Source organism: Gopherus flavomarginatus, chromosome 1 (assembly GCF_025201925.1).
Source record: "Gopherus flavomarginatus isolate rGopFla2 chromosome 1, rGopFla2.mat.asm, whole genome shotgun sequence".
NCBI lineage: Eukaryota > Metazoa > Chordata > Testudines > Testudinidae > Gopherus > Gopherus flavomarginatus.
Genome location: NC_066617.1, coordinates 323,674,337 through 323,686,773, shown reverse-complemented (window position 1 = coordinate 323,686,773; position 12,437 = coordinate 323,674,337). Strand labels below are relative to the sequence as shown.

At 40.5% G+C, this 12,437-nt stretch overlaps 2 protein-coding genes across 4 annotated transcripts in view; one reads left to right on the top strand and one right to left on the bottom strand.

Annotated features, from left to right (window-relative positions):
• N4BP2L2 (NEDD4 binding protein 2 like 2) overlaps window positions 1-12,437 on the bottom strand; it is a 479,674-nt gene that overhangs the window by 247,757 nt on the left and 219,480 nt on the right. The gene's annotated exons all lie outside the window — the stretch shown is intronic.
• PDS5B (PDS5 cohesin associated factor B) overlaps window positions 1-12,437 on the top strand; it is a 265,724-nt gene that overhangs the window by 111,805 nt on the left and 141,482 nt on the right. For all 3 annotated transcript variants that reach the window (XM_050937113.1, XM_050937114.1, XM_050937115.1), the window contains one exon: window positions 2,091-2,231. In XM_050937113.1, coding sequence (XP_050793070.1) covers window positions 2,091-2,231 — 141 coding nt within the window. The remainder of the gene's footprint in view (window positions 1-2,090; window positions 2,232-12,437) is intronic.

Genomic DNA, 12,437 nt, shown 5'->3' with positions numbered 1-12,437 from the left:
CTCTTGAGGCCAGTTCACAGACTTAGTGTTTTTTGGGTAGCTCGCAGTTTTTTGGTTTATAAATATGGTGCATCCTTTCCTGGTTAGTTAATAGTTTCTCATTTTTCTTTTTACACTTCTCACCTTATGAAAGAAGCCCCCTTTTTTCCTAATTGGCTTGATTCATGTTACAGTAGCACATTGAACATGTGAACTCCCTCTGCTGGCTTTGTAGTTAATCGTTCAAATGCTTTACCAAGGTCTGTACATTTCCTTGCAAATTGATCATGCTAATGCACAAAAGCCTTCTAGGATATGTTGTTTTAGAAACACAAGGGTGGAAAAATTAATTTGACAAAAGGAAAAGGGCATAATTAGTTAATCATTTTTTTTATTTCAAAGAAGTCAAGTTCATTTTTGCCTATCTAAAAGGTGCAGAACATAAGATTTGTGTTTCTTCCTCTCACCTCAAATCACACCTGTTTCTCTCAAAGGATCCAAAAAGAGATTCCCTATCAGGTTAATACAGCCTGTTGGTTATTGATAGGGTGCTCTTCTTCCTTTTGACTATTGGGAAGGAGAGGGGTCTCTTCTATCCTGGCTTGCCTGTTGCACGGCACAATATCAATTGTTTGACACAGTACTTGTTGTCAAATTTTCAAAGGTAGCCATCGATTTTTGGGTGCCTCAACTTTTTGGTGCCCATTCCAAAACAATTGTGCCTGATTTTCTGAGTTACTGAGCACCTGGAGCTCCTCTTGACTTCAGATGAGTTGTAGGTGCTTGATACTTATGAAAATCAGACTCAAGATTTCTCAGGTTGGGTACCTAAAAGTGGATACTTTTGAAAATTTAGATCTAGTGCCTGGTATTTGCTCTGATCTGATATACATTCATCAGGTAGAGTGGGTAGCAAGCTTTGTGGTTGATGCTGTGCCCTAGTCCAGACAGAGAGAGCCGTGAGCACCAGTTAAATGTGCTCCATCAGTGGACTTGGTGGTTTTGGAGTAGCATGAACATTGTTGCACGCTTTGGGCATGGGGTTCTTTGGCAGATTAAAAAAGGAGTTTGAGAAACAGTTCTGTGGTCTAAAATGAGGTAGGCATGATCATTTTCCTTCCTTTCTCCCCCACAGTACATATTTCAGTACATAGTAAATAACAGAATGATTAAAAAGTAATGTTTAATTTGTTTACTTTTAATTTAATATTAATGTAGAATTGTATCAGATCTTCTTTTATAGTTGAAAGTACAGATTTACTGTCATGTCCACCTAAGTCAATGTGTTTGCTTTGTAACTGCAGTGTACAAAAATGCAGCTTTGCAGATACAATGTCATTGTGAGTTCATAAGAGTTTGTGTCTAAATTTCCATTTAACAGCTTTATACATTAGAGAGATAAGATGGGTGAGATAATCTTTCATTGGACCAACTTCTGTTCATGATGAGAGAGACAGGCTTTTGAGCCACACAAAGCTGTGTAATCTGAAGAAGAGTTCTGTGTGGCTCAAAATCTCTCTCTCATATCATGAACAGAAGTTGGTCCAATGAAAGATATTATCTCACCCACCTTCTCTCTAATATCCTGTGACTAACACAGCTACAACTACACTTTATACATTATTTTTTACAGTAGTGTGGTAATTCCTTCGCTATTTCTCTATATTGGTCCCATTTAGGCAAAATGATGGAATGCTTTTGGTGTTGCTAGTGATTAAATAACTCTAAATTTAGTCACACTACAAAAGATCTGATGTAACTGATACTGTTAAAGGAATTATTTGTTTCTCTTTAAGTTGTTTCTAGACTTGCTGTGATAAACTAAACAATGCATGGCACCTTTTTGTAGTGTTGCTTTTCATCTCAAGTTTATGAATATAAATCGAGAGGAAAAAGTATTGTATCTTAAGGGTTATCTTTCCATAAACTCATTTCCCTCCACTTTTATCATTTTAATAGGTAGAAATTTGTATCCTTACTCAGAATTAGTGAAGATGATATAAGCTGATTCCGTGGTAGGCCAAGTTAGGATTTTAGAAAAGACACAGAAGATGTATACTGTTTTACTTTTATTCTGTTACTGATGTAATGTTCTTTGTTTTCCTTTCCAGTTCTTTAATCAGGTGCTTATGCTTGGGAAAACTTCTATCAGTGATCTGTCAGAGCATGTCTTTGACTTAATTCTGGAGTTATACAATATTGACAGTCATCTCTTGCTTTCTGTTTTACCACAGCTTGAATTCAAACTTAAGGTAAATATCATACTATGTTTGTTTTAGACAGTCTTTAAAATGGATTTTTTTGCTCTGAATATGGGCTATGTAATATTTGATAAGCTCACCATGTCTAATTTGGAATGTAAATGTTTTTCTTACGGTCACATCTAAGTAACTCAAAACAACCAGTGCATAAGAGTAAATATATAAGAAGTTTAATCTTAAAGTTGTAGGAAAAAATGGAATTACAGAAGTTATTTCACAGAGTAATTAGAAAAGACTGCATTTGTAAGTGTGATTCACATATTTCATACAAAAATAACTTATTTTAATTTTTTTGTCATTGGCATTGCAAACTACTATTTATTTAAATGCTTATGCAGTAATTCACAAATTTTAATAGATTGAAAATCATATGCCACTTAATGGCATACTATTCCCTTGTATGTAGTAGTTAAAAAATTTGAGTGGAGGAGGGTGGAGTTTCTGGGCATATGTCTGGCCAACATTAAAATACTATATAGCTGTCACTAGATTGGGAAACATTTGTTATCCTTTGTGGTTGGAAAACAGCAACTTCTTTACTATAACTTTCTGGAAAATTAAGAATTAATGTCCATTTTACTGCATTTTCATTGGTGTGGTCATCCCTGAGCATTATGCTCCCCCTCTCCGGGTTACTTTTTGCCTCAGTGTTGATCTTCTAAAATTTATATTAGAAGGGGATGTGGGTGCCGAGCTGTTCCTCCTTCTCTTCCTGCTCCCCCCTAATCTTGCTTGAGTAAGCAGCCCATCTTTTTTCAGGTTTTATTTTATTTTAAAAATGTCAAATGTCTCATGAATGGGGGAAAAATAGGCCTTATAATTTAAAAAATGAGACCTGTGGTCAGTATTTTTTATCATGGGTCAGGTCTTCTGTATTACTTATTCTACTTTCTCATACTTGAATTGGGAAAGTCCTGGAAGAAATGTTTAAGCTCTGAATAAAAAGGCACTCTCATTGTGAGCTTGGTGTATGTTTTTTTCCTTGCTGCTTTTCATAATACTGCCTCTCTGCTATCTATTTCTGATCTTATCTATCACCAGTGCTTTTCTCTATTCTTCTGCATAATAAGGTCCACAGATCCTAAATAATGGGTCTTCAACCAATTCTTAGCTTAGGAAAGAGACCAGAACAGAACAGGAGTGTCTCTGTCCTTGACAAGCCCACAATCCACAGCTGTAGGTAGGCTAATCAGGTCTTCCCATTCCAGTGTGTTAAGTATGAGAGCCTGGTAATGTCTGATGAGCTTAAGGAGAAGCAAAGGTTAAAGCTGCTATTCTTCTTCTCTTCTGATGGAAGTGTCTGAAAGGAACAGTCACACTCTTCCTCAAAGCAATGAGCTGACAAAACAAGAAAGAAGCCATCCTGGACCAGAAATTCAGACTGAGAGGGGGAAGCTAGTGGTAATATACCTTAACTGAGAAAGAGTCCTGCCAAAGTAGCAGTAGCCAAAGATATATCCCAAAGGGCAAGAAGATGATTGGACTTGCCTTTCCAGCCACAGCCGGCGGCTATGTTGACCTTTTGTCATTGCCTATTCCCCCTCTGCCTTCCTGAATCAGGAACTTTCATCTCCCAGGAGCTAGATCACTGAAGACCAAGCTTTGTGTCCTTCAGAAAAAATGAAACTGAGAGTGTGAGCATAAGGAATCTCCTCTGTCCCCAGTAAATATGGAAAGCCCTTTCTTTGACTCCTTTGACGATATGTGTACAATACAATTAGACAGCTGTGGCAGGCTGTGCCAGCTGACTCTGGCTAAGGGGCTGTGTGGGTGGGGTGGACCAGGCTCCGAGGCCCCATGCTGGAGGCCTTGTGAGCTTGCCAGAGCAGGCCCCAGAAAAAGGCAGTGGAGAGGATCCTTCAAGCTGCTTAGAGTGGCAATATCCCACACAACCAATCAGAAAGGGGCTGCAGGGAGCAGCCAATCAGGGCCCACCAGGCTAGTATAAGAAGAACTGCAGAGACAGAGTGAGATCAGTTTCTTGCTGGAATTGGAGTGTAGGTGGTGTGCCTAGCTGGCTGAGGGAGCTACAGGACCTTGGACAGAGCAGTGCTGGCAGGGATCTGGAGGAGGGAGAAGGAGCTCTGAGTGGCGGCTGGGACTCAACCGAGACAAGGCCCTGACATAAGGGTGAAGAAAGTACTGGGGCTACAGGGAAGTGGCTGAGGGAATCGTAGCGGCAATGCATCTCAGTTAAAGGGACATGGTGGACAGCTGCTATCTTTAGGGCCCCTGGGCTGGGACCTAGAGTAGAGGGCTTGGGTTCCCCACACCAGCCACTAGGAAAGTGGCTTGAACTGTGCACTCCAAAAGGGAACTGAACTCTTCTAGTGGCCCAGCAGGAGAGAGGACATTGTCTTTAGGGAGGGAGCCCTAGAGGATAGCTCAATGCCAGAGCCAAAGCCATTTTGAAGACTGCTGGACTAATTTAGGGCTGGAGCCCAGGGAGGGCGACAGAGAAAGAAAGGCCAACTGAAGGTACTGGGATAGGCCCTTCTTTTGGACAGTTTCCCCTATTTTACATACAAACAGTGTGTAACTCTGGCTGGAAGGCTGAGCCACCGAAGACCCACCACAATCAGAGTGTAGCACATGCACTTGGACAGGCGGCACTTGTGAGAGGTGAGTGTGATCTCACTGTTTGTTTACGCTGTAGTCCAGGGGTCGGTAACCGTTCAGAAGTGGTGTGCTGAGTCTTCATTTATTCACTCCAATTTAAGATTTTGCTTGCCAGTAATACATTTGAACGTTTTTAGGAGGTGTCTTTCTATAAGTCTCTAATATATAATTAAACTATTGTATGTAAAGTAAATAAGGTTTTTAAAATGTTTAAGAAGCATCATTTAAAATTAAATTAAAATGTAGAGCCCCCTCAGACCAGTGGCCAGGACCCGGGCAGTGTGAGTGCCACTGAAAAGCAGCTTGCCTGCCACCATAGGCACCTGTGCCATAGGTTATCTACCCCTGGTTTAGTCATTTGGGCTCAGGCTGTATCCCGAGCTCTGGAATCCTCCCACTTCTGAGGGTCCTAGAGCCCAGGCTCCAGCCTGAGCCTGAACGTCTACAGTGCAGGTCAACAGCCCCTTAGCCTGGGCCACGCAAGTCTGAGTCTGCTGGCACGGGCCAGCTGTGTGTTTTTTAATTACAGTGTAGACATACTCGCAGGCAGATGCTGATTTGAAGAAAAAGAAATCCAAGGCCAGGAAGACTGCTTTTGAGAAAAAGCAAAGATATCCAAGATTCCATTAAAACTAAAGACTCGTTATCTTTTCCTTTAATTTTAATTCCATATTAGTGGAGGAACTAGCCCCCAGATACATTGATAAAATATGTGGTATTCTGCAGATCAAAAAGAAAACACCAGAGCTTCTCCCTTATCCTGTTCTTTATATTTAAATAGCCAATAACATAAACTGAAATTTTATAGGTCATCAAATTCTAAGAAAAAGTCATTGAGATTTAAAAAGGGAAAGAATATTTTCCTCTCCTTCTGGAAGGCCAGTGATCTTATGCTGGGCAGAAACCTTAGGAGGAGAGAGGGTAAGACATCTTCAGTTAAAAATGGTTTTAAAACTCTACTCACGTGGTTAATTACCAGTCTAGATCTTTTCCTTTAACAGTTTGACAAAGGAAGAGAAATAAGAGGAGGAAAATATTAAGGCTTAGACAACTCAGAAATATTTTTCATCTGCATCTAAAACACCAGTGTCCTACAGCTGTCTGTAGAGAATGTTATTCAAGAGGAATGGGCATACTGTGCTAAACCTAACTTGTTGGAGAACCTTGCTAAAGAGTTTATATTCTAATCGATCAGAGCAGAGGCTCCATTGCAACAACCACTATATGCTGATGCAAATTAATTCAGTTTCTCTCAAAGAAGTTCCCTGCATTGCCATTCCTTGCAGCCCTCAAGAATATGCACAATAATGGCTCATAGTTATTGATGTAAAGTTCAGAAATTTAATTATTTTTGAGGATGAGGTTGTTTTGCTGTGCTCTCCAAGTGGCTCGGATCCTCTCACCAGGTCTTGGTCCTGTAGCGTTGGCCAGAAGACTGGGCTTAGATTTTCCATTCAGTCTCCCATGTGTCAAGGAAGAGTTTATGGGCAATTTTGTGTCCAGTTCTGTGTTAGTGCTATGTCAATCCAGCCTGATTCAGAAGATCAGGAAGGAGAAATCAATTATGCTTCTAATTTCCCCTCCCTGTTCAAGGCAACCTCATTTCTGTGATGTAGGCAATATGTCAGCTGGCCTGCTCATCTACTTCCATTGCAGAAAATACCTGTTGTTGTCATATGGACTCATTTAACATCAAGATGCAAAGGGGCTGTGTACAAACTTGCACTGAAATAACAAGGTGTGAATTAAAACCAGATTAATTATTTTCAATGCAAGTTTGTCCCTGGACACTTATTTGGAATAAAAGTAGCTAAAATCAATTTAGCTAATCCACATATATTCCAAAATGTGTCAAAGAAAGACTTGCACCCAAGTAAATAAATCAGTTTTAGGAGACGTTTCATGATTTGAGGGGCTAGTCTGTGTGTACACCGACCGTAAATGTAGCTGCTTCAATTTTGAAAGGAGAGTTAAAAAAATCGAGGCTATTAACATGTTAGTCTTGCCAAATTACTAGTATCAAGGAATGCATCAACATATTCTATAACTTGGTCTCAATTCAAATTTTGATGTAAAAGCCAGGATATTTTTTCCTATAAGTGCCAAGGTCAACGCTTGTTTTAATTTCTTCAAAATGGGCTTACTAAGGATTTTAAAGCCCCAAATTTAAGTTCTGATGGAGGCTATATTTCAGCATTTGTGTGTCAACAGGCGTTCATCCATGTATCAGAAAATTGTGTAGTGTGCATGTCCAATTTTTACTCAAAAAAATCATAGAACACAGCCATAGGTGAACGTTTTCCTGAATACTCACTAAGCACCAATTTAGAACCTCTGAAGTGTCAATGAAAATAACTTTTTTTTTCTTTTTTTTTTTTTTTTAGTCATCATCTTGTCGAGGATATCTGAACTAAGGGCATTATCTGTTGAACCTTAACATTGTATACTTTGCAAGTAGAAGGTGGTTCTTGTAATTAATGTGGAGTTTATTCCTAAAATTGAATATCCAGTTTTACAGATTGAAGGAAGTTCTCTTTTCTAAGATCTTTTTATTCTCTGGAGAAAGCAATGGCATACCGTCAGTTTAAGATGAAATTATATAGATCATAATCAGGCCTTCCTAAATAAACTTTCTTTGTACTTTATCACCCAGTGTATAGTGAGCCTTGGAATGGATCCTAAGAAGGCTAATTTGGAGTGTTGATGTATACAAAGCAATAAGTCCCATGCTTTAAGTATGGCTAGGAAGGAATTAGTCCAGATGAATTAACTATATGGATGCGCACCCAGACGACCTACACACAATTTAAAAGTTGCGTTCCTTTTTAAGACTTAAAAGCACACCAACTTAAAAATGACCTATGTATGTTTTTTACCTATTACTATAACATATTTAGTTCATGTTTTTTTAAATTGATTTTATTATACTGGTGTAAACCCTGTGTGGACACACTTATTTTGATTTAAGAATGGTTTTCAGGTTAGCTTAAACCTGTTCCCAGTAAACTTAAACTAAATTGACATAAGTCTGGTTTAAACTGAAATAAGTGGCCATGCAGCCTTTGGTACCAGTGTAACTAAAGTAAATTTAAATCACACCTTAGCTTAGACAAGGGGTCGGCAACCTTTCAGAAATGATGTGCTGAGTCTTCATTTATTCACTTTAATTTAAGATTTCGCGTACCAGTAATACATTTTAACGTTTTTAGAAGGTCTCTTTCTATAAATCTATAATATATAGCTAAACTATTGTTGTATATAAAGTAAATAAGGTTTTTAAAATGTTTAAGAAGCGTCATTTTAAAATTAAATTAAAATGCAGAGCTCCCCAGACGGGTGGCCAGGACTTGGACAGTGTGAGTGCCAATAAAAATCAGCTCGCGTGCCACCTTCGGCACACGTGCCATAGGTTGCCTACCCCTGGTTAGACCATACATCTTTCTCATGTAGACAAGTCTCAAGTAGACTACTGTATGTTTCATTTAGTAGATAGTGTGGTTAATAAAAACTAAATTAATACAACTTCCCTCCTCCGCATCATTTTGTGAGGAAATGTCATGTTCACTTGTAGATAAAATCGGAAAGATTTTGGCTTAACTGTTTCTGTGGCTGTGCTTGGATGTAGTGGAGAAGGGACAGCCACAGGGAGCCATTTGCAGCTCCTTGTCAGAGGCCCAGCACTGATGACAGAGCAATAGGGGGCCTTCTCTAACTTATACCTTTGGACAACAGTGTGTAGAGGGCTGTGTCTCCTTCACATTACCACCTACCTTCAGCACCCACTCCTCTCTGTGGTTATGGGTGATGGCAGCTGGCATACAGATAGCTATGCTACCTATTCCGTCTTTATGCTAACGGAGATTCCCACTACTCGGAGAGAATTCTGTGGGAGATCTGGTTGGCTTAAGTTCTCCTTGCACTGCTTTCATGGAGAAAAGTGAACTTAGTGGACTGGAGACTCTGGCCCTTTGTCTTCTCTACTTCAGTCAGTATTGCTCCTTGTGAGGAGTGTTAAGTGATATTGGAAATATTTTGAGCTACAAACTGTGTGCTTTGGACATATGTCTTTTCAGGCTGGTGAAACCCAGCTGGGAAGAATTTGACCCATTGTTGATGGCGAATGTTAATACACTGAATGACGTGGTCACACAGAAGCTTTTGGTGGAGCTGAAAATTGAGCTCAGGACTCCAAAATATATGTCCACAGATCATTTTTGGGTTTGGTTTCATGGTTTACCAAGTTTGCAAATTTTTTTCTGTTTGAAAGGGAGTTCAATATCTTAGCTGTATATAAATCATCATCCTCATTTAGTAATGGTCCCTTCTTTCTAGCGTTTTCTCTAACGCTACAAACCACCCCCGTGTAAATATCTGTATTCAGATATGTAATTTCTAAAAGCCTTCACATTCCCTTGAAACTTTTTCTGTAGTGTTAAATGTCATTTTGTTAGTCTCTAGGATTTTTAAGGAAGTGGAGGTGTTTGTGTATGTTGTGCTTATACACTGGTTTGTATTACTGATTTTAAGAGATACTGTTAGGTGATTGATTTTAGAAACAGTCAAATTTTGATTAACATGACTCTTCAAAAATTTTAGGTGTCTAAATTTTTGAACAAATTTGCTATATATATAGAGAGAGAGAAAATATACAAAATCTGTACTATGATGGTTTGTTCTTACATGTTGGTGTTTATTGAGCAGGCACACTAGAATGCTTGATATCAGGTTCATCCACTGTTTTTGAAGATATATGCACTCTTCCATTCACCTTTTTCTAAAGCATTAGATTTCAAATTTTTCTTATGATTGCCCACTTCTTATGATAAACAATTTCTCCTCAATCTTGATTCCCTACCTTCTGTGTGGCAGTTGTTGTTGTCGCTTATGGGACAGTTGTCCACGCAGCAGAGACTTGTTCTTCTTTTCCTTCCTCTCACTATATCATATCACATTTCCTTCATGACTCTTACTAATGCCTGCATTCCTGCCCCATATAAAAATAAAAACAAACCCAACAGTACAATAATGGTAACTCATCATTATATTTGGTTGTATTTTATATCCTGCTTTTCATCTATTTATGCCTTATGTAAACCCTACAGGGCCAGAATCACCTTCCTATCAGTATTTGTACAGTACCTAGCAGAATGGAGCCTTAATCTTGATAGGACCTTTGGGTATTACCACAATGTAAATGTTATGTTTAATAATGTAAGTAATATAAGAAAAAATTAGGAAAATAAGATGAACATCAAATAATTAACTGTAAATAAACTGGCTTTAGTACAGTGTGTTGCTGCTTCATTTATCATAAAAATGTAGGGTTAGAAGGGACCTCAAGAGAGCATCATGTCAACCTCCCAGAACTGAGGCAGGTTTAATATATCTGGAATCTAGACCATAGGTTTTTGTCTAATCTGGTCTTAAAAATCTCCGTTGATGGGGATTCCACAGCTTCCCCATGTAAACTGTTCCAGTGCTTAACTGTCCATATACATCGCTACCTTGATATAACGCAGTTCTTGGGAGACAAAAAAATCTCACTGTGTTATAGATGAGACCGTGTTATATAAAACTTGCTTTGCCCTCCTCCCCCCATTCCTTGTTCCCTGACCACCGCCTCCACAGACCCCCATCCCTAATCACCCCCAGGAACCCATCCCCTACCCAACCCCCCGTCTCCTGACTGTTCTGACTCCTGTCCACTCCCCCACCTCTGACAGGCACGCAGCGGTGGGAAGCAGAGCAGCCTGGCCCCAGTCTGCTCCACTCCACCAGCTCCCAGCCGCAGCACTCTGCTGCCCACCATTGGCGCGTGTGGGGAGGCTGGGGAAAGGATGCCCCCTGCTTTCACCTGCAGTGGAAAGTGGAGCAACGTGGCCCCAGCATGCTCTGCTTTTGTTGCCCCGGCCCCAGCCATGTTGCTGGGGGGTGGTTGGGGAAAGGTCGTGCATTCACCTGCAGTGGGAAGTGGAGCGCCATGGCTGGGAGGTGGCAGAGTGGAGCAGACTGGGGCTGGGCTGCTCCGCTTCCTGCTGCCGGTGAGTGTGGGGAGGTTGGGGAAAGGATGCCCTCCACACTTACCTGTGGCAGGAAACAGAACGCTGCGGCTGGGAGCTGACAGAGCGGAGCGGGCTGGGGCCAGGCTGCTCCACTTCTGCTGCCGCTGGTAAGTGCAGGGGAGGAGGGAGGAAGCAGAGCGGGCTGCTCCTGGCCCCCTGCTAATCCCCCGGGCCACTCTGGGACTGCAGGCCCCCAAAAGTGCCCTCCCACAGCTCCTGCCCACCAGACCCTGGGGTGGGGAGGGGGCCCTAACTGTTCCCGAGACCCTCTGCTCCTTATTGAATCCCTCAACGCCGGCCTGGCCCGGCACCCTTAACATGCTGCTCAGCGCAGCAGGTCAGAGTTTTACCGCGTTGTATATGAACCCATGTTATATCGGGTCGCATTGTATCGGGCTAGAAGTGTGGTTAAAAAGCTTTTCCTAATATCTAGCCTAAATCTCCCTACTTGTCCTACCCTTGGAAAACAATTTGATAACCATCCTCATAACAATCATTTTAAATCTGTGAAAACTATGAAGTGACTCCCATCTTCTCTTATCTAGGTTAAACATGCCCTGTTACTTCAATTTTTTTCTCACAGGTCAGGTTTTCTAAATCTTTTATTGTGTTTGTTGCTCTCTTCGCCCCCTCTCTAATTTGGTCACTTCTTTCTTAGAGTAGTACCCAAAACTGGACACACTACTCCGGCTGAAGCTTCAATAGTACCAAGTAGAACAGACCAATTGCCTCCCATGTCTTACATATAACTATCCTGTGAATACATCCTGAAATGACATTTGTCTTTTTTGCAATAGCATCACATTGTTGACTGACTTGGTTTACGATCCACTGTAACCCCAGATCCTTTTCGGTAGTGCCACTACCTGCTCAGTTATTCCCCATTTTATATTTGTTCATTTGATTTTTCTTCTTGCATCCTACCCCGCTCTAGTCCTCAATTTTGTATCTGAGTGTTTTCCTTTGTATTCATTATCACTGCATCTTTCCTAATTTACAGCCCATACTGCTTTAATTTGTCCAGGGTAATTTGCAAATTGGTTTTGTCCTTTGCTATGTTTGCACGTTTCCAGTGTTGGTGTCATTTTCAAATTTGGTCATGGCTGAATTTACATAAAAAATAACTCCCAACGAAGTAGGGCATGAAAAGTCATGAAGGAGGCCAAGGTGACTGTACTGGGCTACAGTTAGCAGGTAGACTCACTGTTTGACAGATACAGACTCTCATAGATGGACCTCTGAGGGTCACCTGGAAATAGTTGGTGTTCGACAGTGGTCCCCAGCGTGCAGTTTGATTACTGTGAAATTGACTGTTTTGATAGCATTGAATAGTTGCTATGTCAGTGGTCCCCAACCTTTTTGTGGCCAATAGCACATTCATGTTTTCAGAAGAGTATGGTGGGAGCCAACAGTTTTTCAAGGCTTATTTTGCATTTGAACATTTAAATAATATGAAAACCATCATATTTACCATTACATAATATATGAATCCATAAGATAAAGAAGGTAATTTTAC